Genomic DNA, 27,710 nt, shown 5'->3' on the forward strand with positions numbered 1-27,710 from the left:
GGGGGATTCAGCACCATGGACAGGGGCACCATTCTTGTTGGATGGTAATTCGGTACAAGGGACGGGGCACCAGTCTTGTGGGCGTGTCATTCAGCCCCAAGGACAGGGCACCAATCATGTTGGTGTGTTATTTAGCACCAAGGACAGGGCTACCATTCTGGTTGGTGTGCAATTCAGCACAAGGACAGGGGCACCAGTCATGTTGGTGTGTCATTCAGCACCAAGGACAGGGCACCATTCTTGTTGGTGTGTCATTCATTGTTGTTTTTGTTCTCATGAACAACTGATACTGATACTTTCCACACCCCTAATAGTTGAACAGCTTGTCACTGCTCCTGTCAGCAGCTATGATGATATCGACAGGAAGATCAACGAAGGAACCAGGAACAGAACAGTGGCTGCAACCAACATGAACGCCACCAGCAGGTCAGTGTTGTGTACACATAAAATCTTAAAAATTCACTTTGAAGGCTTTAAAAGTTGCAAGAATTGCACACTGTAAAATGGAATTAATAACTGGAAAAACAACTTATTTTGTGAATCTTTGCTCTTCCTTAGTCGTGCCCACACCATTGTGGCCATCAACTTTAGCCAGAAGGCCCCAAACGAGGCTGGACAGAGCATGACCAAATCCTCAGTCATCAACCTGGTAGACTTGGCAGGAAGGTAAGCAGTCTCTCATCTTGCCTGCTTTCCTCTATCAACCAATCATTAGTGACAGCTCATAAAATCTGGCCAATGGCAGACCTTCTTACATACCAGAGGAGCTAAGTGTGTAGTGGAGCTTAGTGTTTATCCATCAGCCAATCAATGATGATGATTCAAAATATCTGACCAATGGTGTTTCTTGTTGCATAGTGAGAGAGCTGAAAGCACAGGTGCAACAGGAGACAGGCTGAAGGAAGGTTCTGCTATCAACCAATCACTGTCCACGCTTGGAAATGTAATTAAAGGTGAGAAGAATGTAGTAGAACCATGTTATTGCCAGTGGTTAACATGGAAATGTAGATATCCCAATGTCTGAACCTTGCACTTCTGTATACCTCTAACTTTAAGACTTGTCTTAATTTCGTTTCTTTGATTTTTCAATAGCTTTGGCCGACGCATCCAGTGGAAAAGGAAAAGTAATGGGTAAGTTTGCATTTTTCTGCTCAATTTTTTAACATGTCTTTATATGATATGTATAGCATCTCATATGTATATTATGTTTTCCATATTCTTATCATTTTTCTACAGTTCCTTTCAGAGATTCTGTACTGACCAAGCTGCTAAAGAATGCCCTGGGTGGCAATAGTAAGACTATTATGGTGAGTCACTACAAATGTCTTAGCCTAACTGAATTACAACTAACTTCATCTGCTTATCTTTGGAAAAACTGTTCCCCAACTAATGAATATTTTGTGATATATGTCAACAATTGTGAGCAGCAAAGCGTATTTTTTGTTTCTCTATAATTTGTATTGACTTCTGTTTTAGGTACATCATAGCTTTCATGAGCCAATTCAAGGATGATATGATATCATAACTCATAACTGTTATCATTGTATTTTCTACAGATTGCAGCCCTAAGTCCTGCTGATATCAACTTTGATGAGACCCTGTCCACACTGAGATTTGGTAAGGTTGCTTACATGACACTGGATCTGGTGTGCAGATTAATTGAGATGTAACTGTCCAATGAAACAACAGCAGTATGCTTGATTGGCATACCCCTGTCCAATGAAACAGCAGTATGGGTGATTGTCAGGGCACTGTCCAACAACACAACAGTGTGTCTGATTGATAGGGCACTGTCCAATGACCTAACAGCATAGTTGGTTGGCAAAGCACTGTCCAATGAAATAGCAGTATTTTTAATTGATATGACACTTTCATGAGGGATGGATTTAGACATGTTAATATTTTTCTTAGATTATTGATAGATGGATTGATGAAATAAAGAAACAAGATAAAAAGAAGAAAAAAGAACAACTTGACCCAATCTTTTCCCTAGCTGACCGAGCAAAGGCCATCAAGACCAAAGCGATAGTGAACGAGAGTCCGACAGACAAGCTGATCCGAGAACTGAAGGAGGAGAACCAGAAACTGATGGACATGCTGAAGGCAGCGCAGGGGGGCGGGGTCATGCCGCAGCCAATAGCAGCCGAGGAGGGGGAGGACAACAAGGGCAAGTTCACAGAGGAAGGTGGGTGAGATCTACACCATGGAGAAAGTTGAACTTCTGCAGGGCTTTAGCCAGCTCGAAATTTTTTTCCGTCAGCCAATTACAATCGTCGCGAAAACCGCGAAAATTAATTAGAAGGACTGAACTGAAACCTTGAAAAACGGGTTTTAATGAGATTATCGTATGCGAAAGGGCGCCGACACACATTGTCAACAATCATAATAATAGCAAAACAAACAGTGTGTGGCTTTTACGGCTGTGGACAGCGTCCCCAAGCCGCTTGTAGCTTCCACCAAGGATTTTTGTCCGTCAAGGTTGACGGATTGGTTTTTAAATTTTTCCGTCAGACGCAGCACATTTCCGTCAATTGACGGAAAAACGGACGCTGGCTAAAGCCCTGAACTTCTGTCAAAAAGTTGTGTTGATCGTTTAGTTACTTTCTGGAAAAGTTGGACTGTAATTTTCAGCACAAAAATTGGATTTACCCGAACTTTTGACAGAACACCTCCAGTTTTTTTCAAGGAATGAACAATCCACTGCTTCTGTGATGTCACGTTATATAGGTAAGCTCACGTGACTTGGTGAGCAGTGGATAAGTCTATCTACATAACGAGACGTCACAGAAATTACAGTTAAGCTTTTCCGGAATGTCTTCTGCTGTGCAGGACTCCTGTAACAGTTATACTCTTGGCCATCCTATCAGTTAACTGTTACAAAATATACAATGAAGGAAAATGACACAAAAATGTTCCAAGTCTAATTAGCAGTGTTCAGCTTTGAGTGTTTAAGAATTAATGACATCGTATAGAATGGGGGAGTCTCTGTATTGGCAAGGTCAGCATCTAATTGTACATAACAATTGTTATTGATGGTACAGAGGTGGAGGAGATGAAGAGGTCCATGGAGGAGCAGCTGAGGAGGAACCAGGAGGAGATGGAGATGATGATAATGATGATGATGATGATGTTGATGATGTTGATGATGATGATGATGATGATGTTGATGTTACAGAGGTGGAGGAGATGAAGAGGTCCATGGAGGAGCAGCTGAGGAGGAACCAGGAGGAGATGGAGACCATGAAGATGACCTGGGAACAACGACTGCAGGAGGAGGCTGCACAGAACCAGGTGGGGGAGGAGGATGGTCATTAGGGTGGTGTGTTGTTTGCATGTTTATGGTACATGTGTGTGTGTGCCTGTGTGTCTGTCACGTGTGTGTGCACATGTGTGTTTTTTTTGGGGGGGGCGTGATTGTATGTGTGTGCATGGGGGTGTGGGTACATGTGTAATTGTGTGTGTGTTGGTAGGTGGGCGTGGGTAAGTGGGTGGTTGGGTGTGTATGCTAGTGTGTCTGTATTATGTGTATGTGTAATGATACTGTACGTGGAGGTGTGTGTTTGTGTGTACTCTGTGTGATATGTTTGTGTATGTGAATGTGCTTGTGTATATGTTTCTGAGTGTGCGTCCATGTGTGTATGGGTCTATGTGTGTTTCAAAACATATAGCTGATGCTGCTTCATTTATTTTTCACTCCACAGGAGAAACTGCAGGCAGAGAGGAGAAAGCAGGAGGAGATGAAGGTCATCCCCCACTTCTGGAACCTCAACGAGGACCCCTCTCTGACGGGGATGGTAGTGCACTTTGTCAGGGAAGGTCAGTAAACAAGAGAATGTTTCAGAATCTGACTATTTTCATATTTGTTATAGATCTATGTTAGATGTTTAGCTGTAGACCACATTATGGCACTTATTTCAAAGTAAGTAGAGTGCATGATTTGTACAGAAAGTGTAAGAAGCTGAGTATACATAAATGCTTAAAACTATATGCTCCCCTAGTGTTAGATTTCACTTTCTATATTACTATTTCATATCTATTTTGTTCTAAAAGATGTTGTTGTTTTTTTGCTTTGAAGGAAACACAAGAGTTGGAAACAAGAAGGCAGACCCTCCCGCTGATGTTGTTCTGATTGGACTCAGGTAAGAAATAACATATTTTTTGTCTCTTCCATATTACCGAGAGGGTGTTTCTTGCCCTTTGTTCTAACAATTTAGAAATCTTTGTAACAATCTAACTATGATAGGTAACTGTTTAGAACTATTTACAACATCTATGTGACGTTTTAAATGTTTCTATAGTATTCAAACATGTTAGAAACATTTCTAACATCAAATGCATTATTTCTGTTAGTTTCTAAACTGTTCCAACATAGATGCATCATTTGTGATCACATGTTCGAACATGGAAACAATATGATGAAACTGGGTCAGTGGGCTGAGAAGAGGGCAATTCACACATCCCTGCCAAGTGCAGGAAATCATGTCTGTCTGCCACCTTCTCACAAAAGACTCACCAGCGTATACTAAAGAAAATATAAAAATAGAAGAGCCAAACAAAGGACCAAGCTTAGCAGCTTTGTTAATGGGGTCAATAAAAGTTTTTATGGAGGGAAAAAATGACACAAAATGTTGGAACATGTTGGAACAATAACAAAAACACGTAGATGTTTGAAAATTGTTCTAAATAAAGAGATAATGATAACATTACTTTCCCAAATGTTCCAACAAATATAAAAAGGTTCAAACATGTTTAAACTTTCATTTTGAAATGTTTGAACAATTTCGAACTTTAGTGACTGAAATGTTCTTTTACTCAAAATAGTTCAAACTTATCACAAATATTATTGCAAAACCATCTCGGTGACTTGGAATTGACTCTAGCTCATTATTTTGCACAAATTGCTTTGGAAAAAGTACAAAGATAAGATCATTGAACATTGCTTGTAGGAAAATTCATTGATAACGATATTGTATTTACAACTTCATTAAGTATCCATTAATGCCAAAGAGGAGAGAGGGAGAGAGAGAAAAACAATGTGATTAGTGATCTAATCAATTGTTCAGGCAATCATTAAGAGGAGCATCATACCTCTATTGCAGATAGAGGAAAAGTTTTTTAAAAAAGATTCCTTGACCTCATCGCTTTCGGTATTTCCTTTAGACATTATTTCAGTCATGTAAATAAGAGACATTACAAGGAAAATTGCTTACAAAAATGCACACCTTTTACTCTATGTTACAATCTATTTTGTATCATTTGATATTTTTCCATCCAGTATCCAGGCCGAGCATGCCTTAGTGAGGAATGACAACAATGTGGTGTACCTGAAGCCGGCAGCAGCTGATGCTAAAGTGTTGGTGAACGGAAAACCTCTCACAACAGAGGATGGGGAGGAAGAGCTTCATCATAATGACAGGTGAGGAAAGAACAGGATTTATTATAAAAGTACTTTATAACAAATACCTTCTATAGATATCTGTTAACTGAATGCAATGCATAACAGAAAAGTTAAACAGTTACTGCAATTTCCAACACAAAAATTAGACTTTTCGACTGAATAGCTCCAGTCTTTGTCAAGGAATGAACAATCCACCGCTTCTGTGACATCATGTTATGTAGCTAGCACATGTGACTCGGTGAGCAGTGGATCATACGTTGCAGGAAGTCTATGGCGGCCACCGTCTCTGTTAAGGGAGGGACTATTTGCCAGCGGGTTTAAAGAAGCCATCTATGTCAGAGCCTCACAACCATTCCCGGTGTGAATGGATCAAACCTTACAGTCTGATCTCCGGGTTGACATTTTAAAAAGGTGATAGTCACCTGTTATGTCAATCCTTCTACAAATGTGGTAAAACTAAATGTTTCTGTCCCCAGGGTGATGTTTGGGTCGAACCACCTGTACGTGTTCCACCACCCCCAGGACCTGGCCAAGCAGGAGAAGTCAGGCAAGAAGGTGGAGAAGGTCACCTACGAGTCCGCACAGGAGGAGATCGCTCAGAACACCGGCTTTGATATGGACAAGGAGGGAAAGTCCAAAAGTAAGGAATCTCTCGGGATTGTTCAAACACATGAATGTGATTATCAATAAAAAGATTTCTGAGACTTAAAACCCTTACTTAGACCTTAGACCAGGGCTCTAGGCAGCTTGAAATTTTTTTCTGTCGGCCAATTCCCATTGTCGCTAAAAAAACACTATTCCAGGTGTTTGAAAGACTGAACTAAGACCTTGAAAAACGGGTTTTTAATGAGATTATTGTATGCAAAAGGCCACCGACACACTTCGTCAACAATAATAACAATAGCAAAACAAACAGTGCGTGGCTTTTACGGCCGTGGACGGCGTCCGCAAGCCGCCTGTAGCTAATCCACCAAAGATTTTGTCCGTCAAAGTTGACGGATTGGTTTTAAAATTTTTCCGTAACACGCAGCAAATTTCTGTCAATTGACGGAAAAACGGACGCTGGCTAGAGCCCTGCCTCAGACCTTAGGTCCTCCTGTGCCGTGAGGCACATTGGGTAGCAAGTAATTTCCATTGGCCTCTGTCAGACGTAACCATCTCTGCAAGGCTTTGGCAATTTGAGGGCAAGTCTAAAAGTAAGTTAAGTTTCTACAATATTCTTCAAACAGTGACTTAACACCCAGACATGGACAATTAGAGGGCAAGCACAAATGTAAGATGTTTCAAAGACCCTTTAATGCTGTTTTTAAGAGGTACATGTAATGCAAAGCATTGCATAGCTTTTCTGAGGCCATAGGGATAGTGCTACATAATATTCTCTTTGCAGTTGTCTTTTCAATGTTATAAGGTCAGCATTTAAGTGTTGTAAAGAAAAAGTGGTGTTGCGAAGAAAATTTAAACCAAGGAATGCATTAGACATCAAAAATCTTCAGAATACAGGACTCACAATTTGAATCCTAAATACATTTGTTATGATAGTGTATCAACTTAAAGGAAGAAGTTTAATAATTTAGCCAAGTCTGACTCAATTGTCTTGATGCAGGAATCATTTTGTAGTTACTTCTTACCAGTAGCTTCCAAGACCTCTCAACCAATGAACACTATTCTTTCCTGTAACGCGGGGCTTCTTTGGTACCAAATTGCATAGTAACAGGAACGGCGTCATGCGCCCTTTATACAGTACTCTGGCAGGTGTAGCTTCTCAACTCGGCAAGTCAGATATGGGGACTATTTTGGGGTCCGCAACCCCGCTCAACCTCAGATTATCTGCCATTGGTGAAGGCGAAGGAATGTTACGGTTGATGAAGACCAGCTTTCCACATACGATAGAAAACTGCTTACAAAGAAATACCATAGAGTGCACACTACAGTTTTACGTTATGTATCTGCAAGTACATTACTATATTAGGTTTTTAGAATGTACTCTTACTAGACAGATCCTTTATAACAGTTTCCAGGTTAAAATACGACTTTAGTCTAAGCCCTCAGTTTACCAAAACAGGTGCACATAGTTTAGCCACTAGAAAGTAGACTGGCATAATTGGTCAATTTCACGGGTTACCAGACATAATTTCAAGGTTTTGAGCTTTTGTATGATGACTACCACCTATAGGGCTGGTCATAGGTTTCTGAGGTCTATAATGATTTGAGGTAGCTTAAAGTGTAGGAGATTTAAAGTCCTTCATCTCTTTTTGGGATAATAAGATTATTGAAGTATTGTGTTTAGATATGAACAACCATGTACTACCCAACTACGCTGTACAGCTTCTACGAAGGGCTCCACGCAACAAACGTAAGACATGGAGGTCATAAATTTGGTCTCTTGTATGCTACAGCTGTCTGGTTACTTCTGTGTGTTGTGAAAATGTATTTTGCTGTGTCCGTCTAACTTCAAACTTTTACAGATGAAAGCAATGTTTAACTGGTACTGTGGCTGCATGTCAAGTTTTGATTTCAATTAAGTTTAACAAGACAGTATATACTGTAGTTAACTTGAATTTTGTGCAAAACTTCTTTCTCAGTCTGTTTTTGAGAGATTGTATATTAAGGAGGCTCACAGAAAACTTATCATGCAATATCAATGTCCCACATGTACAATGTGGGGAAAAATTAGTCTAAGTTCAAGAATACTACACGATTTTTGGCGACGCCTCAGGGGCGGAGGCATTTTCTACAGTATTACGATCGCTTTGAAAGAATTTAGAAAATTCCACGAATGCATTCCCTTGGGAATTGATTTTTGGCTAAACCGCAGGGGCGTCGTTCATACACTGGTAATTGAGGACTATTCTAGCTGTTTGAATGTAAGTTCATCTGTGACGGTAGTTAACATAATGATACAATTTTTAAGACTTTATATCCGCACACAAAATAAAGCGCTTACCAACAAGCTTTCGATCAGTCCTCTGATCCTTCTCAAGTTAAAACATCGGAGGTGGCGCAACACATCCATAGAATCTCCGGGACACTCTGTGGATTTTGAAGATACTTGATTCCGAACAGGATTACTTTCTTAGGGGAGTGAAAAGGCTATTTACATCAGAGCCCACCGGAAGTGCGACTTAGGTTTTGGGTCATTACAACTTGAGAAGGATCAGAGGACTGATCGAAAGCTTGTTGGGAAGCGCTTTATTTTGTGTACGGATATAAAGCCTTAAAAATTGTATCATTGTATTCTAGCTGTTATTTTTCTTTGTTGAGGCATTTTTTGTTTTCAGGATTAATGATTTAAGGGAACGGTCTTTTCACATAGCCGGGAATGACAGCGCTCCTTGCATATCATAAGACGTACACACAGTTTATTACTAGTACGATGTTTCGCATGCTTTATGAATTTGCAATGAAGACCAATATGTCCCAGCATTTTGCCGTTATGTCTTCTATAAGCCTGTACTTTTTACAATATGGAATGAAATGCTGTCAAGTGGTTATCGTTCGAAGTCATAGAGAGCCTGATTAAGAGGGGTAGAAAAATAAGATGTTTTAAAGAAGACAAGACCAATATAGCACAACTTTTGCCAATATCTTTTGAGCTTAGCTTTTACAAGGTGGGATGATATGCTTTCACGAGGTCAAAAAAAGTAATGAAGACCAATGTGCCACAAATTTTTGTCGATATCTTTTTATGAAACATGAAATGATGTGCTTTCAGGTTGTTGTCGTTTGGAATTGAAGCTGGTGTGTTACGCCGAAGGGCGGTTATACCGGCTATATAGATACAGATTACGTAAAGTCTGATTGTGAAAAGTTAAGAAATCACATGTTTCAAACAGGCCTTGAAACCAATGGGTGTCAAGTTGTTAAGATTCTGCTTTGAAGACTAGCATAGCTAGAATAAAGGAAGGACGCAGAGACAAGGTTTCCGTACACTGGGCACGGGAGACTGTTAAGGTGGTTTGACGTTACTATATACTAGTAATGCTGGCCTCGCTAACCTCGTTCTTAGCTGAGGAGCTCTCTTTCTCTTCTGAACTGTACTCTCTGTCATACAAATACATTATATCTCGTGGTCACGTTTTGACGTATCAAACATACAGGTCTTGTCACACCACAAAACAACGGTTATTTCATCTACGGTCCATTCATATACATATAAAATCAACTACTACAATGTATACACTAAAATACATATTCGTGATATTAACAGTCAGTCAATCAGTCAATCCGTGAATTCTATAACTGGTGTCATGTCAGGTTTTCTATACATGTACAAGTATGATCGCAATCTATCGGCTGTACGTCTTGGCTCTGCTACTGGCCTCTACTTCCCTTCTGTCGATGGCGCTGTTCTGGATGTTGTGTGGCTCCCCTCTGTTCAGAATTTTCAAGCCGCACAAACGTATATTCTGGCTCCTCTCAGCGATGGCCACTTCTCCTGAAGGGTCTCGACCTACTTCCCTTGTGGCGGTAAGAGTCTCTATGTTGGGTGTGGCGGGAATGTGTCGTCTTGATGGACATGATATACGTCTGTCAGGAACACCTCACCGTCGTCGCCCTTGTCCGGTAGGTTGACCTGTGCGTTAGATCACGAGAGAACACAGTTTCACTAGTTTTATATACTATAGTAATATAATAGTGATGCTAGCAATAATGGATTATTGTAAAGTCACCCTTATGAATTTGCTACTATCGCTGCACGTTTGTTGGTGTTCTACATGGATTAAGTCACCACATGGATTGTCGTCACAGTTAGCTAATGTTCATCTCAGGAGCTGCTGTACGTAGGGAGAACGCACGCAGAGAACAAAGGTTAAACTTGAAGTACAAAAACAATTCTCTTCTCTTTCTTGTCAATTCGTAGCAACCAGAAACACTGTAGAAATTGGAACTTTTCTTCGGCATTCATGAGTCAGGTAAGCCTATCTATGCCTTGTTAGCTGAAATGCAGTGTACAGATTCTGACTTAGTTGCCTAAAGTTGTGCTAAGTTGAACTTTGGTTACTCGACTTATTGGAACATCGTGCTTACTTACCTTGACGACATACAGAAAGACGTTTACATTATCATTTTTCATCACTCGAGTATACAATTAACAAACTAGTCGGCACTTGTACTGATCGAACTCATCAATACATCTTGAGGGGTGATCAATAAGTTCGGGACCTCACGCAGAATGTACAGCTCGAATTTAGGGGCATATAAAACCTTTTATAAATGTCAGTCAAACTTCGAACCATTCAACGGTGATCATTACTTTCCAGGCAACATCAAGTAAGCTTAGGCGTCACCCCAAACGCTTGGTTAATACGTAGATTTACAGGTTTTATCAAGAAGATTAACATTATTTTAACCTCCTTGCTTTGATCCACACGTGACCCCTATTTCAATATGAAGAACTAGTCTAATTGTTGCATTGTAATGAAGCATGCGGGCACAAAAATCTGGGAAGGAACGGGTGGATGCAAATTAATAGTTGAGATATAGTTATACCGATCTCCTCAAATGGACAACATTAGACAGTAGAAAGTTTACGATAAGTCTCGCCTCGTACCACGTTGCCTGAGCCAATCAGAATGCATCACGTTTCCTTACGCTGTGCCACATCTGGCATTTATCTTACATATAGACTTATCGGAAATCCGCTGCGTCGAAAGCTTAATTTTGTCATGCTCGACAAATATAGCTCTACACTATGTGGATTTCTCGCTAACTGCATAGGTCACCAAAACAATCCAAATAAGACATGTGGCAGGAAGAAAACTACACAACCGAACAGATACATAAACATGAACTTCAGCATAAACTATGGTAGTACAAAAATGTTAACGCTAACGTTACGTAACCCAAACTGTTTTCAAAATGGTGGATCGCTGCCCGATTCAGACCTCCGTGTCACAATCACATAACTACGTGTCGACAAATTTAAGACTACACATAAAGTAAAGTACATGTAGGACGACACCGGTATCCACAACACCGTCCACCAATAATTTATATGGGAGCCTACCCACTTTTCCTTCTGACGAGTAGTCTTGATTCTGAGATCTCCGGTCCCTCCACCGCCTGTACCCGCCGCATCTTGCCCCACTCCCCGAGTGTCAATACAGCGGTCATAGAAGGTTACCCTTAAGGCCGGCGTTCTCTTCAGGGTCAGGGATCGGTGGGCATCTTTATGTGTTATTTCTGCCTCCCTGCCCCGCGCGCCACCCATCACAGGCCCAGTACCCTTGCCACGTCCTCAGTTTCCCGATCTCACTGTTGGTTGAACTTGCCGCATCTCCAGCCCAGCAGTATTGCCAGAATGTCATGTGCACGTTCAAATACGGGTGACAGCCATAATCAACTTCATTCTGTTTCCCAGCCCTCTGTACTCTACGCTGTATTTTTGCTCCGCAAAAATGTGTCTGTGTGCTTTCACCTCGGGATCTGTTGGTGTAATGACCCTTTGAGGCATTCGGTGACAGCCGCGTCCTGTTAGCGTCCGGACCACATACAGAGTTCGTCGGTATCAAACAAAAGGATGTTTTTGGTATTAATTAGCACGGCGGCATTTCCAGCTCAAATCCCACCATGCCGCCACGGCCTGGCTTTGCTCGTCCAAGCTTATCGCCTAATTACAAAGGGCACCGCAAGGAGCAACACTATAGTCATTTATGTCGGTTCAAATTCATTCCTTTCAAAACATTATTTACTCTGTAAACATCCACGTCCTCTCTCGCGTCGTGTGACCTGTACTTAGCCCAGTGGGGCAAAAATGTGCAATAAAGGTCTTCATTCACATTCACTGTGCCACGTCACACGGCCAGGCCAACCCGACTCCTGTCCATATGGTTATAATTACAGGGGCGACCGTCCTCACTATCACGATGTTACTGTAAATGCATCTAAGTTCGCGGGGATTTAATTTTGCGGTAGTGGATAAAAGGACTTTTCACGGTGGATTTAAGTTCGCGGTAACAACATAGACTACAGTCTAATACCACAATAGAAAAATGTTCGCGGTGGTTTTAAGTTCACGGTGATGTGGTCACCGCAAAAAACGCGAACATTAATCCACCGCGAACATTTCTGCATTTACAGTATCTCGTGACACATATTCTCCAAGCAGAGGTTTGGTCCGGCGGAGATAGTATCATGATAGAAGTCGGAATTTGTACGGGGGGAGCAAGTAAAACTCCCGGTACTCCACAAGATCACAACTATCTCCGCGACCAAACCTCTACTTGGAGAATAGTGAAACAGACCCGGGAACGAACCGTAAAAGTATAATTAAAAAGGGCCCAAAGAACACACACACAAAAAGTACTTTGAATTTATTTCTTGATAAACAGCTTTTCTATTGTTTCCTGTAACTTCCCGACAGGCCCCGGGGGAAATGTGACCGTAGAAGAAGACATTCTTGATCATTCTTGGGTACTCTTGGGTAGCCATATTCTGAAGTTCGCAGCTACTCGCGCGCCGCAAAATAGGCTTTATTTAAACCCCAAACCGGTAGTGGTCGCTCAGATATACAGTGTATTGAAATATAGTTTTGTTTTCGTGTCTTTCTTTTGTAGACTTTTAAGCAAGTTCGTAGGAACTCACAAAATGTTTTTTCTCTAAATGACTTCAATCTAAAATCGGTTGTAGTCGCCTCTTTTGTGTACTGAAAAAGAGTTTTATATAAAATGCCTAAGGAAAAGGCGGTCACGTTAAGATATTCTTTCAGTCTGTTTTTAGTTTGCCGGACACTGGAAAGAAGACAATGAAATGGTTAGAAATAGATAGGACAGACCAAATGGCGCATGTTGTATTTGGGCCATATTTGGGTGTTTCCAGGCCCCTCGGCTATTTTAGGAATAGGACATGTGACTTGACCATATTTGGAAGTTCAATTGAATGTTGCATCGACCAATAGTTGATGAGATGAGCTATGAGTAATTGGTAGAGCGCCAAGTTTGAACTGCTCAAACACTGCCGGTTCTCAGAGGTTTAATGATATACAGTAGACATGTTGTGTAGCTCTCCTTGTAGTAACTGTTTATATTGTAGTATAGCCCATAATTCCGTCTATCAACAGTACATTTTCAATCTAGCTGTGGCAAAAGACATGATTAGACTTACGTAGACTATGGACCGATCCCGAAGCCCCGCTCCCTGTTCGACAATTTGGTGTATTCTTTAACAAAGAAGAGTATAGCATTTCTCCTTCAGCCATTTCTGTCCCACTGGGGCTGTTTTTGACGGAGGTGTTCGAAATAGAGTAGGGGGTTCTATTTATTCGATATGGCGTTCGATCAGGATCGGTCAATTGTATAGACTTGGCTGGTATAGTACATGAAACGTAAAGCATAGATCACAGAATAAACAATGATCAACACGAGATAGATCTAATTTTTTATCATGCCTAGCATTATTATATTTTTATTGTAACATAGCCGCTCAAGGGATACAAATACAGCAAATGTCAGAGTGCATAGTCGATAATTAGCTATTATTTAGTTATCTCTTTTGCAGTGGGGGAGTCCCAACAAAGCTTTCAAGGTGGTCAAATACGGGCTCAAAACCTCCCATGTCTAGCCGAATTCGAACCTTCTTCCATGATGTTCCATCTGACGTAATTCGAACCGAACCCGTGTTCTATTTAGGTCATCTGCGGTCATTGCAGATAAAACCGTGCTTTTTGGCCCTTTCCCCCCGACTAACTTGAACCAGGCGAAAAATGTAGTTTTTAACCAATATAAACAATTTTCTGGACAGTACATCTATGCTTTCACTTTGTTGCGGACCTGTAATATGTAACGAAGCTACTGGCGCTTTTGTTGGTGACCTTGAGTATCATAAGTGTTGTTTACACCGGTATCAATTACACCCTCCCGCTCTCCTTGCGGCATGACATGCGTGCAAACATCGTTTAAGATCTCCACCAAGAAGAGTCCAACTGAACTCATTGACGGCTCAAAATGACCGCAACGGTTTTCCCGAGATTTCTGTTTTTGGGATTTTTAAAAAACGCCTTCGATTTTGAATTATTGGTAATTAAGTGCGAAAAATATCATTTTTACACATATTTTGGGCTGTAACTTTGCCTAAAATTAAAAATTAAAAAATCCCAAAAACAGAAAGTTTTATTTGCCTCTCAGATGACAAAAAATATAAGAATCGACAATTTTCCGTGGCACTAGCGGTCCATCTTATCAAGAGTATGGTCAAATTGAAGGCCTTCCTTGAAACAGAAAATAATCGTCTTTGGAAGCAAAATCTAAACAAAACAGCTATCTCAATTCAAACAGGAAGATTCAAACTATCTAAAATTGCGAATTTAATCTTATTTTGATTACATTTTCCTTGTCATAACATTTAATTTATTTTGAAATATTTTACGGTTAGCAAATAGTAGGCCTCTTGTAACCCGATACTCTGTCGAACTCGCATAGCAACGGGAAAGAAGACCCTAGCAACCGACTGCCGTGTTTGCACTGAATACAGAAGCATAATACGTTAAAACGTAACTTTGCCCATAAAAGGTTATGTGTTCGGTACCGTTTATCTCCCTGTGTGTCTGTTTGTAGCCTGCATAACTCGCAAAGTATGGATTCTAATAAATCTTGAATGTGGGTAGCGCCGTGAAAATGAAGGCCAAGTTCTAAAATGGTTCCGCCTATCGGTTTTCTAGCGTACTGCAGTGAACTTTCGGTTTTGATATCTAGTGTTCTGGCCATGCTATGGTCCAGATACATGAGTCTAAGATAGATCTCGTTGTAGTTTTATGTAGTTTTGTATAGGAAACAAAAGGTGGGAAAAGTAATGAAAACTATCTCTGTTTTGCTAAGGTGTGACTAAGACCAAAACAGAGGGTATTGGGGGTTTGGTAGAAAAAATGTCATTATCTCAAGTTTTATGAGGCCAAATGGCTTATAATTTGGCAGAAGTGGAGAAGAGATACTGCTTATTCCAATTATGTATCAGACTAAACGATAATTACCATAATATTTCTACAATATTTTAATACATTTACTCTTCTGATTTTGACAAATATTACCCGAGACCAACTTGTTGCAGATGGCCAAAAGTAACAATTTTTTTACAGCATGTAGAGACGACTGTATACTTTTCGAATAGCTTGACTGAGTATAAAAATACACTTTAGATTACATGAAATTAATAAAAGTTTGTAAATTTTGATAAAATTTGGGGGGTTACCTGTGAATTTAACTGTCAATATCTAACTTTCTGATGGTAAAATTGATTTTCCAGAAAGCTATTCATGCAAACACACTTGTTCTGCATTCTTTCCATGCCATTTTGACTTGATAGGTTTTGATAAACAAGCTAGTCTTTGCCTTTAAAGTTTACATGCTTGAATTTTGTAGTTTTCCTGTGTTTAGCTAATCAATCAATTTGACAACCCAATCCATCATGTTGACAGGGGCATTAATATCAATAGACTAATTGTTTTTAGCGCCTCGGCCCAAAGTAATTACCTGTATCCATCTTTAATTATGCATAGAATGCAGTCAGGGACACTTTAATTGGTCAGTTCATGACTCATGGCCAGAAATGTCTGGTCGCAATTCCTTTGTCCAACCAAAATAAAGCACTTTGGAATAATTCCTTGAGACAAGAAAATGAGAAAACTATCTAGAACCATGTTAGCTTTAAAAAAGAAGTTAACAACAAAGGAAACTAAAATCTTTACAGGTGTTTTCATGTACTATTTTAGAAGATGGAAACTCAACTCGGCATATTGCAAATCAAAAAGGTTCAACCTGTCTATAACCTACTTGTACGAATATATGTTCAAATATGCTCCACAATCTAGGAAAATGCCGCCTTGGCTTCCACAAATTAAACAGCAGTGCACAAAATTCACTATTCAAAAAACACAAGGACTTTCTCGAGGTTCCTGCTTTTATAAAACAAATTACATGTAAAGATACTATTAGGCTTTCGAATTTGGATAAAACATGACAGAATTAGAAGCCAAGCAATGTTCAATATGGCCGACAAAACAACTACAAAATAACACAATAGGAAATGCAAACACCGCAATGTAAGACCGGTTTCTAACAAAGCATGGGTATTTAACATTCAGTGCTATGTGGCCTGAATAAACAAGGATGTTGTTTAACATCCGTGGTAAAAACTGTTAAAAGTGTACAACTCGAGAAAACTCAAACAAAAAGCTCCAAGCAGATCCTACGGTAGCATAAGATACACATGTAGTATCAAAAGCTGCCAGAGGAGTAAAGCCGGCCTAGGAGTGTGTTTGGCTACCAGAGTCAAACGCACTCCTAGGTGGCTTTTGTTTGGAGATTGACCCGACTGCTGAAATGACTATGATTGGGATCCAGACTTGTCTATACTTTTCCCCTCCCTTTGTGGAAGCACCAGGTAAGAGTCAGAATAGATAGACATGTTCATCAAACTATGCGAGTCCCCTTTGTCTGTAAGAACAAGACATTTTATGTATATACATCACACAAATAATTTTTTAAGAGTCGGAAATCTGTGGTGCCTAAAAGCTTCAAATACTGCCCGGATGAATTGCTTCACCCGAAAGAAACAAACCCTACACGTACAACATCGGCGCGTGACCTTGGCTTACTACAAGAGCAAAATTAGGTGGAAGTCTCTCTAAACGCTTTTGTTTTAAACATTTGTTGACTTAGTCTCCTACAGCAGGGTACCAGACTACCCTAGGAGAACAATGGAGCTTGTCACACCTTTACCTGGCATGCCAGACAGTCAGCTTGGGCTGTGGTAATAGTCAGCTTGGGTTTTTCAAACAGATTTTCAAACACTGTTCCAGGAGTATTTGAAGAGAAAATGGCTGTTTTTTTAAATTAAATCTAACATGTATACACTGTACACATACAATCAATCACGCACACACAGTCAAATTGGAAGGTCCCAAATTGTGTAGGGAGAAGCATTCAGCCGACTGCGCCGAGACGACCCCCGCCGGGGCGAGCGGAACCATTTTTTAGTGGCATTTTGGTATCTATGGTAGGCTAGAAATTATACTTTCAGCAGAGTTTGTGGGAGGGGGGTGTCGGAAGTACACTTTGTGGCTATTTTTTCTTCTAATCTGAAATGTCTATCACCGTCCTATGTAAATTTGGCAAAAACAAAAACAAACAATAATAATTGGCCAGAAGAGTCCATACTAGGGTTATTCTCCCATTACTTTCGTCTGTGTATTCAGTCTGGTAGAGACTTGTCTGAAGTTTTTTATTCCTTACTAAAGGCTCCCTACCATCAGACTGCGATCACGCTGTGCTCTCACTGCGACCTAAATACTGTAGGGTGTAACCTTCGATTTCTCACTTACATGGTAATAATTATCTTACAAAACGTATAAGTCACATTAAGTGTGACCAAGAGGACAACAAAACGTACAAAGGGTAAAAAAGATTCGTTTCTTTTCTATACAATTCCTTGAGCGATATGTCAAATTTCAGGTCGGAGAGAGAGAGCGCGGCCAGAGCGCCGCCCTAGTGGAATGGGGTTATAAGATAATGACATCTCCTTTTCTCCACTTTCCTCAAAGGGTTACAAATGTGTATTACTTGCATGCCTCTGATACTGCAACAGGGCCGTGGGTGGGGGTGCGAAATCAGTGCGTAAACAAATGCAAAAGAAGGGTGGGGAACTCTAGGCCAATTATCACTATGCCTATTGCATATTTACGAGTTCTTAGTAGCACCTTGTTCATTTCAATATTACAGTAGGTCATTATAATATTGAAATGAGGGCAATGCAGGGAGTAGCAGGGTCAGGTCTTAGCAAAACAGAGATGTAAATCTTATCTTAGTATGAAAATCTTATCTTATAGCAAAGAAGGCTGTTGTAGCGTTTCCTCATAAATTAGATGTGACGTACCCTGCCGATTTAAATGATTTATGTTTAATAATTTTCGCTTTAGTTTGCCTCGTGATGCCTCAAATATGAAACTTACATCATTTACTACTATAGGATTATAGTATCCTGTCATTAATTATGCAAATGAGGTATCTATTTGCATGATTGATTTCCTAAGAATTTCGGTCTTTCTCAGTTAAATATGTGAGAAGTTTCATTGAATGTAGGGATTTATAAAATTTCCTAATTACTTATGCAAATTAGACATTGATTTGCATATTTAGCATCTTATTATGTGCAAAATACATTAGACCTACAAAACCTAATAAAACATAACGATCCGTCGAAACATTCTTGATTTATTTTCTTCTAACCTTTTAAACAATTTCCGAAAATAAAGGTGCAAGGGAACCCAAACTTACAGCACTTACTCTCTGCCCCAAGAGATACCCACCTTTAAAAAATCAAGACCGTGAAATGTCAGGAAACAGGAAATATAAAAACGGTAGTTCCGCTGCAGTACCTTAGGGAGTAGATAGGGGATCCATTATCGACCTTCGATTTCCTGACCCTTACCCACCTACCAAATACCATTAAAGATCCATCCAAGACTTATCAAGTTTTGCTGTTCACAGACACACACACAGATATTTCTATGGGGTATAGGGGGTAATGGATAGAGGGGTTGTCACCTGGCGGCTAAACATGCCCAAATATAACCTATTTGGCGAAGGTAAATATAGATTTTCAGAATTTACCGCAAGCAATTTGAGGCAAGCTTAACTTTTGTTCTAGCGTTAATTGTGTTTGCGAGGCTTCTCCCAAGATGGAATTACTGCATGGAAATGACTGTGCGTTCAAGACAGTGTTGTGAGCATGGCTAGCAAATAAACATCTTTTTCATATAAAGAGTCACAAATCCATCAGAACCCGCGTCGCCAAGGTGTTTTTTAACACCATTCTTGTTTTATGATAGGATTTTCCTCAACATGGACAGAACTAAACATACACTTTCAAGGTTCTACAGAGATCTTTTCTGTCATAAGACATTTTGTAACAACATTTCGAATCCACAATTGTCCCAAGAATGCCAAATTTAGTTTGCTATAATCATAAATTCATAATTCTATTGTTAACTTACCCTTTAATATGTGCGAGTTTACTTGGGCGTAAGCTAGATAGTATATGCAATGTTTAACGCTATATAATTCTGTTGTGTCCAGATGAAATGCTGCTACAGGAAGACCTGATCGCCATGATGCCCATGGTGAACGAAGCCAACGCCATGTCTGAGGAGCTAGACAAGAAGTGTCGGTTTGAGATCGCTCTGGTGTCGCCCCAGGCACGGGGACTCAAGGAGGGAAGGACAGAGGTAAGTCTTTGCAAAATTTAAGCATTTCAATTTCTTAGTTATTCGCAAACCCAACATTGTCAACCCAAAAAACAGAGTCATTTAGCTGGCTGTCATTAAGCCCCCTTTACAAATCAAGAATTTAGCTCGGCCGAGTTGTCAGCGAGCTCTGAAGGAGGTATGACCCTGATGCTGACAAAGAAACTCTGCCATTTGTTCGTAGGCATCAGGGTCATGCCTCCTCGTAATTTAGAGCTCGCTGACAGCTCGGCCAAGCTAAATTCTTGATTTGTAAAGCCGGCTGTAAGCCCCACATTTATGTGCAACCACATCTAACTATTGCGTGACAGCGATCAACAGACAATGGACTGGATTTGGCAGTGGTTGGTTGTTGTACACCCGGAAGCTGTTTTTTTAGACGTTCAACATATATCTTTTTCTTTGCTGTCCACAGAGAACAATGTGTATCAGAAGCCTTAGGTTTTAAAGATTTGTCCTAGTTTCAGTTTTTCATCATCTTCTTAAAGTTTTCATTTTGATCATTTTGTATTTCCTGCCTTTTGTGTACCATTGATCCACAGTATAGGAGTCATAAACTTTAGGTAAAGGGTAAAATTCAAGTCAAAAGTAGTAAAAACAGACTGTCAAGGGTCTTTAAATGTGATTTTATTAGAAAAAATTTTTGGCACAATATTCCTGACTGGTGCAGCAAGCTAGAACATACCCCTGGTTGGAATATACCCACAGCAGGTTTATTCAGACCAGGGGTATCATTTTGCCAAAGCTACATGTAGGTACACTTCGACATTTTAGATGGTGACGCTCAAAATTTGTCTCTCGCATTCTCAGGTCAGTGTTAAGATGAAGAACCTGGAAAACGGGAATGACTTCATGTGGGACCGCAACAAGTTCATCAACCGCAAGTACCTGATGCAGGAGATGTACCAGAACTATGTGGAGGGGGACGCCAACTGGGATGTGGAGAAGGTATGAGGGGGGTGGGGGTGGTAAGGGGGGTAGGCTAGCAGGAGATGTACCAGAACTATGTGGAGGGGGATGCCAACTGGGATGTGGAGAAGGTATGGGGGTTAAGGGGGGTAAGGCAAGGAGACACAAACTTTAGTACCTATACCAGGATGAATGGGGCATGAATGAACATTGAACAATAATGTTATCTAGGCTTCAGGTATCTTATGCAGAGAACCTGTGCTTTCGAGAAATCTCAAAACAAAGATGGCCGTATGCAACTGTTTTCATCTTTTCTGGTGCTAAAGTTTCATTTTAGTGGAAGGAATATCATGGTTTCAGTAACAGAATAAGTCAAATACTTGTCTATTCAGGTACAGTACGGTACAATCTGTGCATTTCTTTGATCTCTGGTATTTTGCACCTGTATCGAAATGATTTTCATGGTACTGTAACTGGTGACCAGTACAGGGGTAAGAAAGAGTATTATGTAGTACTACATGAGCATGTTGTGCTAGCTAAATCCTGTCAGAATAAATCCTAAAGTCAACTTTTTTGTTAAATTTTCAACTAGAAGTAGTAACTTTACATATTGTAGGTACAGCTACTGACAGTACAAATTTTAGATACTATTCTGTCTACCACAATGAAATGTTTTATGCCATACAACAGTTTGCAAACACTGTTTTTTCTAGGTCTCTTACCATGTTATACCTTTCCTTAGGACAAGGACCCATTCTGGGAGCCACCTGACACAGAGGTCCTGGTGGGGAGTGTACATGTCTACCTGCAGAGCCTGGCTTACCTGGTAGGTGGCACTGTACTATGCTAAAAATCACTGATGTCAATGACATAAAACTCAAGTATTCAAGAATTCCGTTGTCTTGGATCCCAGATTGCTTCATTGTCATTTTTCAATTCCAAAGACAAACTTTTATGTGAAGGATTCGTATTTGAATAGTTCTTGAACAGTTCATTTTTGTATGTAGGAGAGATTGAAATATCCTGCATTGGCTTGCAAATGTTGCCTTTCCAATGGTGGTCATTTTTCTATCAGGTTGAACTTGAGGAGAACTTGGCCATCACAGACTACCGTGGGGCGGAGAACGGTCACCTGACCGTGGAGATCGAACCGTGCGCCCAGGACGGCTCGCCTCTCGAGGACGACTTTGTGGAAGACCCACAAGAACTGATCGGGTCTCCAATGCACTTCCAGCTCAAAGTACCACATGCCAGGGGGCTTCCTAACAAATATGTACAGGTAAACGTTTCTTATCGTCTTTTTGTCTTTTAATTAGTGCAATAGATCTCATGCCTTGCAGTAGATTTGACTGACAGCTGTCAAAGACAGTGCAAGCCTCTTCTACAGTAGCAATATTAGATTTCACCAAATTTTAAAAGGTAACTCAAGGAAAGGTAGTCCCATAGCCATTTTGAGGCTGTATGAGCAGTGGGTTGTTATCCAGTGTTTAGGGCATGGTATTGCAAGGTAGAGCCAGACCCTCTCCTTTCACTGTGTTATACCTCTCCAACTGAAGTCAGGTACCTATTTTTACACCTGTGGACAGAGTTCTGTTAAGAAAAGTCCTGTTAAGTGCCTTTCCCACGGGCACAAGATTGGTAGCATGACAGGATTCGAATGCAGGACCTCTGGGTTTGGGGCCAAACACCCTGCAGTTATGCCATACAACCCAATATGACCTAATTTTAACCTAGCTTATAAATCAACAAATTTTGACAAAATGTTTCTTTGGGGCATAGTACTGTAGGTGATCATGGCAAAAAACAGTCACTAATGCTCATGGGTGTTTTAATTACAGCAAGAAAGTATTCAATTTCATTGAAAGATTAGTGTCCCTGTCCTTGGTGCTGAATGTTGTATTCATAGATGAACAGTAATGAACACAGTACAAAGTGATTGATGATGATTGACATGTGTCTGTCTGTGTTTCAGACCTGTGTGAAGTACAAGTTTTAACAACAACGGACACAGTACAAAGTGATGATGATGATTGACATCTGTCAATCTCTGTTTCAGAGCTGTGTGAAGTACAAGTTTTAACAACAACGGACACAGTACAAAGTGATTGATGATGATTGACATCTGTCAATCTCTGTTTCAAAGCTGTGTGAAGCACAAGTTTTAACAACAACGGACACAGTACAAAGTGATTGATGATGATTGACATCTGTCAATCTCTGTTTCAAAGCTGTGTGAAGCACAAGTTTTAACAACAACGGACACAGTACAAAGTGATTGATGATGATTGACATGTGTCTGTGTTTCAGAGCTGTGTGAAGTACAAGTTTTACCTGGATGAGAAGAGCACCAACACCAACTGGATCGCAGGTGTCAATCCAAACTTCCAACACAACAAGCAGTTCTCCTATAGTCCTGTCACAAAACAGGTACAGAACATCAGATTCTGATTTTAGAGATTAGTACACAACACAAGAAGCAGTTCTCCTCTGTCACTAAACAGATCCAAAACACAGCCTATGATCTTTAAGATTGTATGTAATACATACTGTACTTGAAATTTGAAAGCTTTGGTGTATGGGGTGCTCACGCCCATTTCTATAATCCCTGGGGTATACACAGTAGCATGTGTTGTATACTTCTTTTCATAAGTACTGAGTGCTAAGCAGAGTAAGCAGCATGTGCTGTTTTAATGTCTCTGATATGATCAGGGCAATATTAGAACTTAGACCGCCAAGAAAAAGGTTCTCTATCTATAGATTATGTAAGTTTGAAGATAGTCAATTTGTAAAAACATTAAAGTGCCAAATGTGTCAGAGTATCCTACTGGAAAATGAGCATCAGATTTCAAGTGGATATTATACATAAAATGTGTGGACTATCAGAAGAACAGCATACTTGTTGTCATAAGTCTCTCAACACATCCACATTGCATCACCAGGGCACTCCAGCCATTACTAAACAGAGATGGTGGGCATTATAGACTTCCTGGCACTTTTGACCAACACTGCAAGATCACAAGTATCTAAATCTATTGCGAGTTTACATTCTGAAGTGATTGGTCATCAGTATATTGATCCTGAAGAAGGCAACAGTGGTCATTGAAGATTTGATACAAGTTGACGTATATATTATGTTGGAAGAAAGTTAAGCATTGTACTATCTTTCTTTCTTTGTGTAGTTTGTGGAGTACTTGAACACCCAGCCCCTGATCCTGGAGGTGTGGGGGAAACAGACGTCAGCGGCTGACAAACAGCGGGCAAACATGTCCACCAAACAGATGGTCGCCATGGAGAAGGGTGGGCTGAACCTCAACGAGCAAAACCGCATGGCGCAGAAACGGGTCACCACTCAGGTGGGGAACATGACTGAGATTAAATCTTAAGCCTCGAGAGTAAATCGGCAAAAATCAGGAAATTAAGTGTACGACCTTAAAAGGATGTATTAACAACAATTCTCCATAGAATCTTTGGGTATTTTAGCTTTATCTGTGTGGTAACCTGCACCTATTGTTGTTTTTGAAAAGATGGCATGTAGGGATATGAAGTCGACAGACGGTGATTTGAATTTGAAACCACTGTCTGTTGACTTGATATCCCTAAATATCGTGTCTTCATGGACGGTGGTTTCAAATTGCAATATTTCCAACTCTTAGCATTGCAGCTTAAGACCACCATCTGAAGACTGGATATCCCTAGATACCGTTTTTTTTCAAAAGCAGTGGATATACAATGTAGGTATATCCCCCGGATAAAGGTGACCATGCATACGTTATATGTTTTTTTCATGACTTCATATTCACCTCCATCTATACCAGGATGATGAGGAGAAACAGAAGCTGACCCAGGAAGTCAGCCTCATGAAGAAGATGAATGAGAAAATGGACAAGAAACTGGTGAGACTGTCATTTGTCTGTTTTTTTCTTAAATGTCATAATTCAGGTCATGTCACCAGGTAACTGAATCAATATTACCTTACCTTAGACCTTAGACCCTCCCGCAACACTGTTGCATTGGTCGACTCGTCGAGCATACTTTCTCCAAAGGTTGCGGTCTTGAGCAGCTACTGCCATGCTTTCCATGCTGTTTAGCCCCATTTTCCTTCCATCATCTAAGACTGTACGTCTTAGTGTAGTTTTTGGCCTGCCCCCCGGGCGGGTGCCCTTAGGGGCCCGNCGCTTTCAAATGCTCTTTGAGTCCTGCCTGTGCGTTTCATAATATTTATCTCTAGACGCTTCTTCAATACGTTTGTTCTGGCTTTGTCCTCCATAATATAAATCTTGAAGCATAAAGACTTCTGTTGCTATGATTGTAAAGACTTCTGTTGCTGTGATCGTAAACAGTTCTGTTGCTATGACCCGAAAGAGTTCTGTTGCTATGATCCTAAATGGTTCTGTTGCTTTGATCCTAAATGGTTCTGTTTCTATGATCCTAAAGGGTTCTGTTGCTATGATCCTAAAGGGTTCTGTTGCTATGATCCTAAAGGGTTCTGTTGCTATGATCCTAAATGGTTCTGTTGCTTTGATCCCAAAGGGTTCTGTTGCTATGATCCTAAAGGGTTCTGCTTCTATGATCCTAAAGGGTTTTGTTGCTATGATCCTAAATGGTTCTGTTGCTATGATCCTAAAGGGTTTTGTTGCTATGGTCCTAAAGGGTTCTGTTGCTAGGATCCTAAAGGGTTCTGTTGCTATGGTCCTAAAGGGTTCTGTTGCTAGGATCCTAAAGGGTGCTGTTGCTATGGTCCTAAATGGTTCTGTTTCTATGATCCTAAAGGGTTCTGTTGCTATGATCCTAAAGGGTTCTGTTGCTATGATCCTAAAGGGTTCTGTTGCTATGATCCTAAATGGTTCTGTTGCTTTGATCCCAAAGGGTTCTGTTGCTATGATCCTAAAGGGTTCTGCTTCTATGATCCTAAAGGGTTTTGTTGCTATGATCCTAAATGGTTCTGTTGCTATGATCCTAAAAGGGTTTTGTTGCTATGGTCCTAAAGGGTTCTGTTGCTAGGATCCTAAAGGGTTCTGTTGCTATGGTCCTAAAGGGTTCTGTTGCTAGGATCCTAAAGGGCTCTGTTACTATGATCCTAAGGGGTGCTGTTGCTATGATCCTAAAGGGTCCTGTTGCTATGATCCTAAATGGTTCTGTTGCTATGATCCTAAAGGGTGCTGTTGCTATGATCCTAAAGGGTTCTGATGCTAAGATCCTTAAAGGGTTCTGCTATCACCCTAAAGGGTTCTGTTGCTATGATCAGCAGAGACAACCATATCAGACCTGGCACTTCAACTTCGAAGAAGGGCTCCTGAAAACTTTGTTCCGTGCAGAAACCTACAGTGGTCTATAAATCCATCTCACCTACAAATTTATGGCATTAAACCTTCGGTACTGTACAGTACTGAAATGCTACTGACCTGCTACTGTAATCCAATTTATAGCCTCTACGGTATAGCCACACAAACATGAAAATATCAGTACAACAACCTGCCCGAAGAGCAGGGTATGTTCTCAAACGTAGTAAATAAGTCAATTACATGTACATTGTAAACAATATGATAAATGTAAAAGTCAGGAAAACAATTTTAAGACCTTCACTTTGCAGTATGATTGAGCTATTTTGAAAGGACATCGATCAGGGACAATAATGTATGTAACAGATAGGAAAATAAATTTAGTGTTCAAAACAAATCACACAGCTTTAACACCCTCAATTCACGGTGTTTTTGAACGACCATAGCAATCCCCATCGAGACTTCCAACACCCGAAAAACATGTTATATGTGAACCAAGTGTAATAACAGATGTCTAATGGATCACAGCTTTTAAAATCTACTTGTTTGTACCAAAGGCCGAAGACTAGAAATCTGCCTTTCATATGGAGCTATCACGTTTTCATGGGACCGGTCCTAGAGACAGCTCTAGTCTGGGAAGCGTTAAGGTGCCCCAGCCACATACTGTGTACATCCATTTTCTTTGGAAATGATCTGAGATTGTCTGGTGGAACATCGTACTGCCCTGCTGTTTCTGGGATGGTTTAGGCCAAACTATTTGGTAACGCCTCAGGAGTAGAGTAATTCTGTTAGTTTTCTGATCTTTTTGACGAGTGATATCATAAAGATCGTCGGCTTTTAGAAAAATGTAGTCATACGCAACACAATAACCATATTTGACCCTTCTTTCAAGCAGTTGAAGATGTATGCAAATTTTCAAAAGAGTTAAATGAAATCAGTCCATCCTCAGTTTGGTGCATCTTATCGTCAAGTTTAGACTGTTTCATATCTTCATACTGGTAATCACGACCACTTCTCACTACACCAGCTGTGGTGTCTGTGATCACGACCACTTCTCACTACACCAGTTGTGGTGCCTGTGATCACGACCACTTCTCACTACACCAGCTGTGGTGTCTGTGATTCAGTGATGACCTGAGACTGACCCTGCGCTGTCTGATCATGTTGGGGGCCTACATCTTCATGAGAATGGCCATGACCACTGTTCACTACAGCAGCTGAAACCCTGAGACTGTCCCTGTCCTGTAGACTGACCATGGCTACTGGCCTCTACAATAGCTGTGGTTTTTGTGTTGGGCCCGAGGATGGCCTGAGACTGGCCCTGCCCTGTGTTGTTTGTCTATATCTTCATACTGGTGGTCATGTCCACTGGTCACTACATTAGCTGTGCTGTTTGGAATGGATTTATTGGTGGCCTCATACTGGCCATACGTCAAATCCAGGCTTGGCAAAGCTACTGGTATATGGCAATACCTGAGAAAATTCTGGCTTTCTAAGCAAATCAGCGTACCGTTAAAGTTAAAAGTTATTCCAAACTATTGTAATGTCAATAGCTACTTATGCGTGTGAATCTTTGAAAAGCACTACAGAGATAACAAAATCACTCGATACCTTCCAACGTAAATGCCTAAGGACAATCCTAGGCATCTCCTGGCGTGACAACGTCACAAACGAGGAGCTCATGCAAAGAGCTAAGGTGCATTTAGCCAGTGAAACAGTCAGAAAAAGAAGATTGAGATTTGCCGGGCATGTATTGTGCCTTTCCGACAGAAGAACAACAAAAACAGCTATGTCATGGGCTCCTAAGGGCACCCGCCCCAGGGGCAGGCCGAAAACTACACTAAGACGGACAATCTTAGATGATGAAAGGAAAATGGGGCTAAACAGCATG

General features: G+C 40.6%; 1 protein-coding gene across 1 annotated transcript in view; it reads left to right on the forward strand.

Moving 5' to 3' along the window:
* Positions 1–24,636, forward strand: part of LOC118424310 (kinesin-like protein KIF28P) — a 24,956-nt gene extending 320 nt beyond the window's left edge. Inside the window, exons 2-20 of the mRNA XM_035832854.1 lie at positions 315–426; positions 559–666; positions 859–953; positions 1,093–1,131; positions 1,237–1,307; positions 1,557–1,617; positions 1,994–2,185; positions 3,176–3,291; positions 3,702–3,816; positions 4,076–4,139; positions 5,276–5,416; positions 5,875–6,038; positions 19,465–19,613; positions 20,442–20,579; positions 21,283–21,366; positions 21,616–21,819; positions 22,848–22,967; positions 23,720–23,893; positions 24,356–24,636. Of these exons, the coding sequence (XP_035688747.1) occupies positions 315–426; positions 559–666; positions 859–953; positions 1,093–1,131; positions 1,237–1,307; positions 1,557–1,617; positions 1,994–2,185; positions 3,176–3,291; positions 3,702–3,816; positions 4,076–4,139; positions 5,276–5,416; positions 5,875–6,038; positions 19,465–19,613; positions 20,442–20,579; positions 21,283–21,366; positions 21,616–21,819; positions 22,848–22,967; positions 23,720–23,893; positions 24,356–24,496 (2,288 nt within the window). The 3' untranslated portion in view covers positions 24,497–24,636. The remainder of the gene's footprint in view (positions 1–314; positions 427–558; positions 667–858; positions 954–1,092; positions 1,132–1,236; positions 1,308–1,556; positions 1,618–1,993; positions 2,186–3,175; positions 3,292–3,701; positions 3,817–4,075; positions 4,140–5,275; positions 5,417–5,874; positions 6,039–19,464; positions 19,614–20,441; positions 20,580–21,282; positions 21,367–21,615; positions 21,820–22,847; positions 22,968–23,719; positions 23,894–24,355) is intronic.
* Positions 24,637–27,710: the final 3,074 nt, after the last annotated feature.

The sequence above is a fragment of the Branchiostoma floridae genome, chromosome 10, assembly GCF_000003815.2.
Source record: "Branchiostoma floridae strain S238N-H82 chromosome 10, Bfl_VNyyK, whole genome shotgun sequence".
NCBI lineage: Eukaryota > Metazoa > Chordata > Leptocardii > Amphioxiformes > Branchiostomatidae > Branchiostoma > Branchiostoma floridae.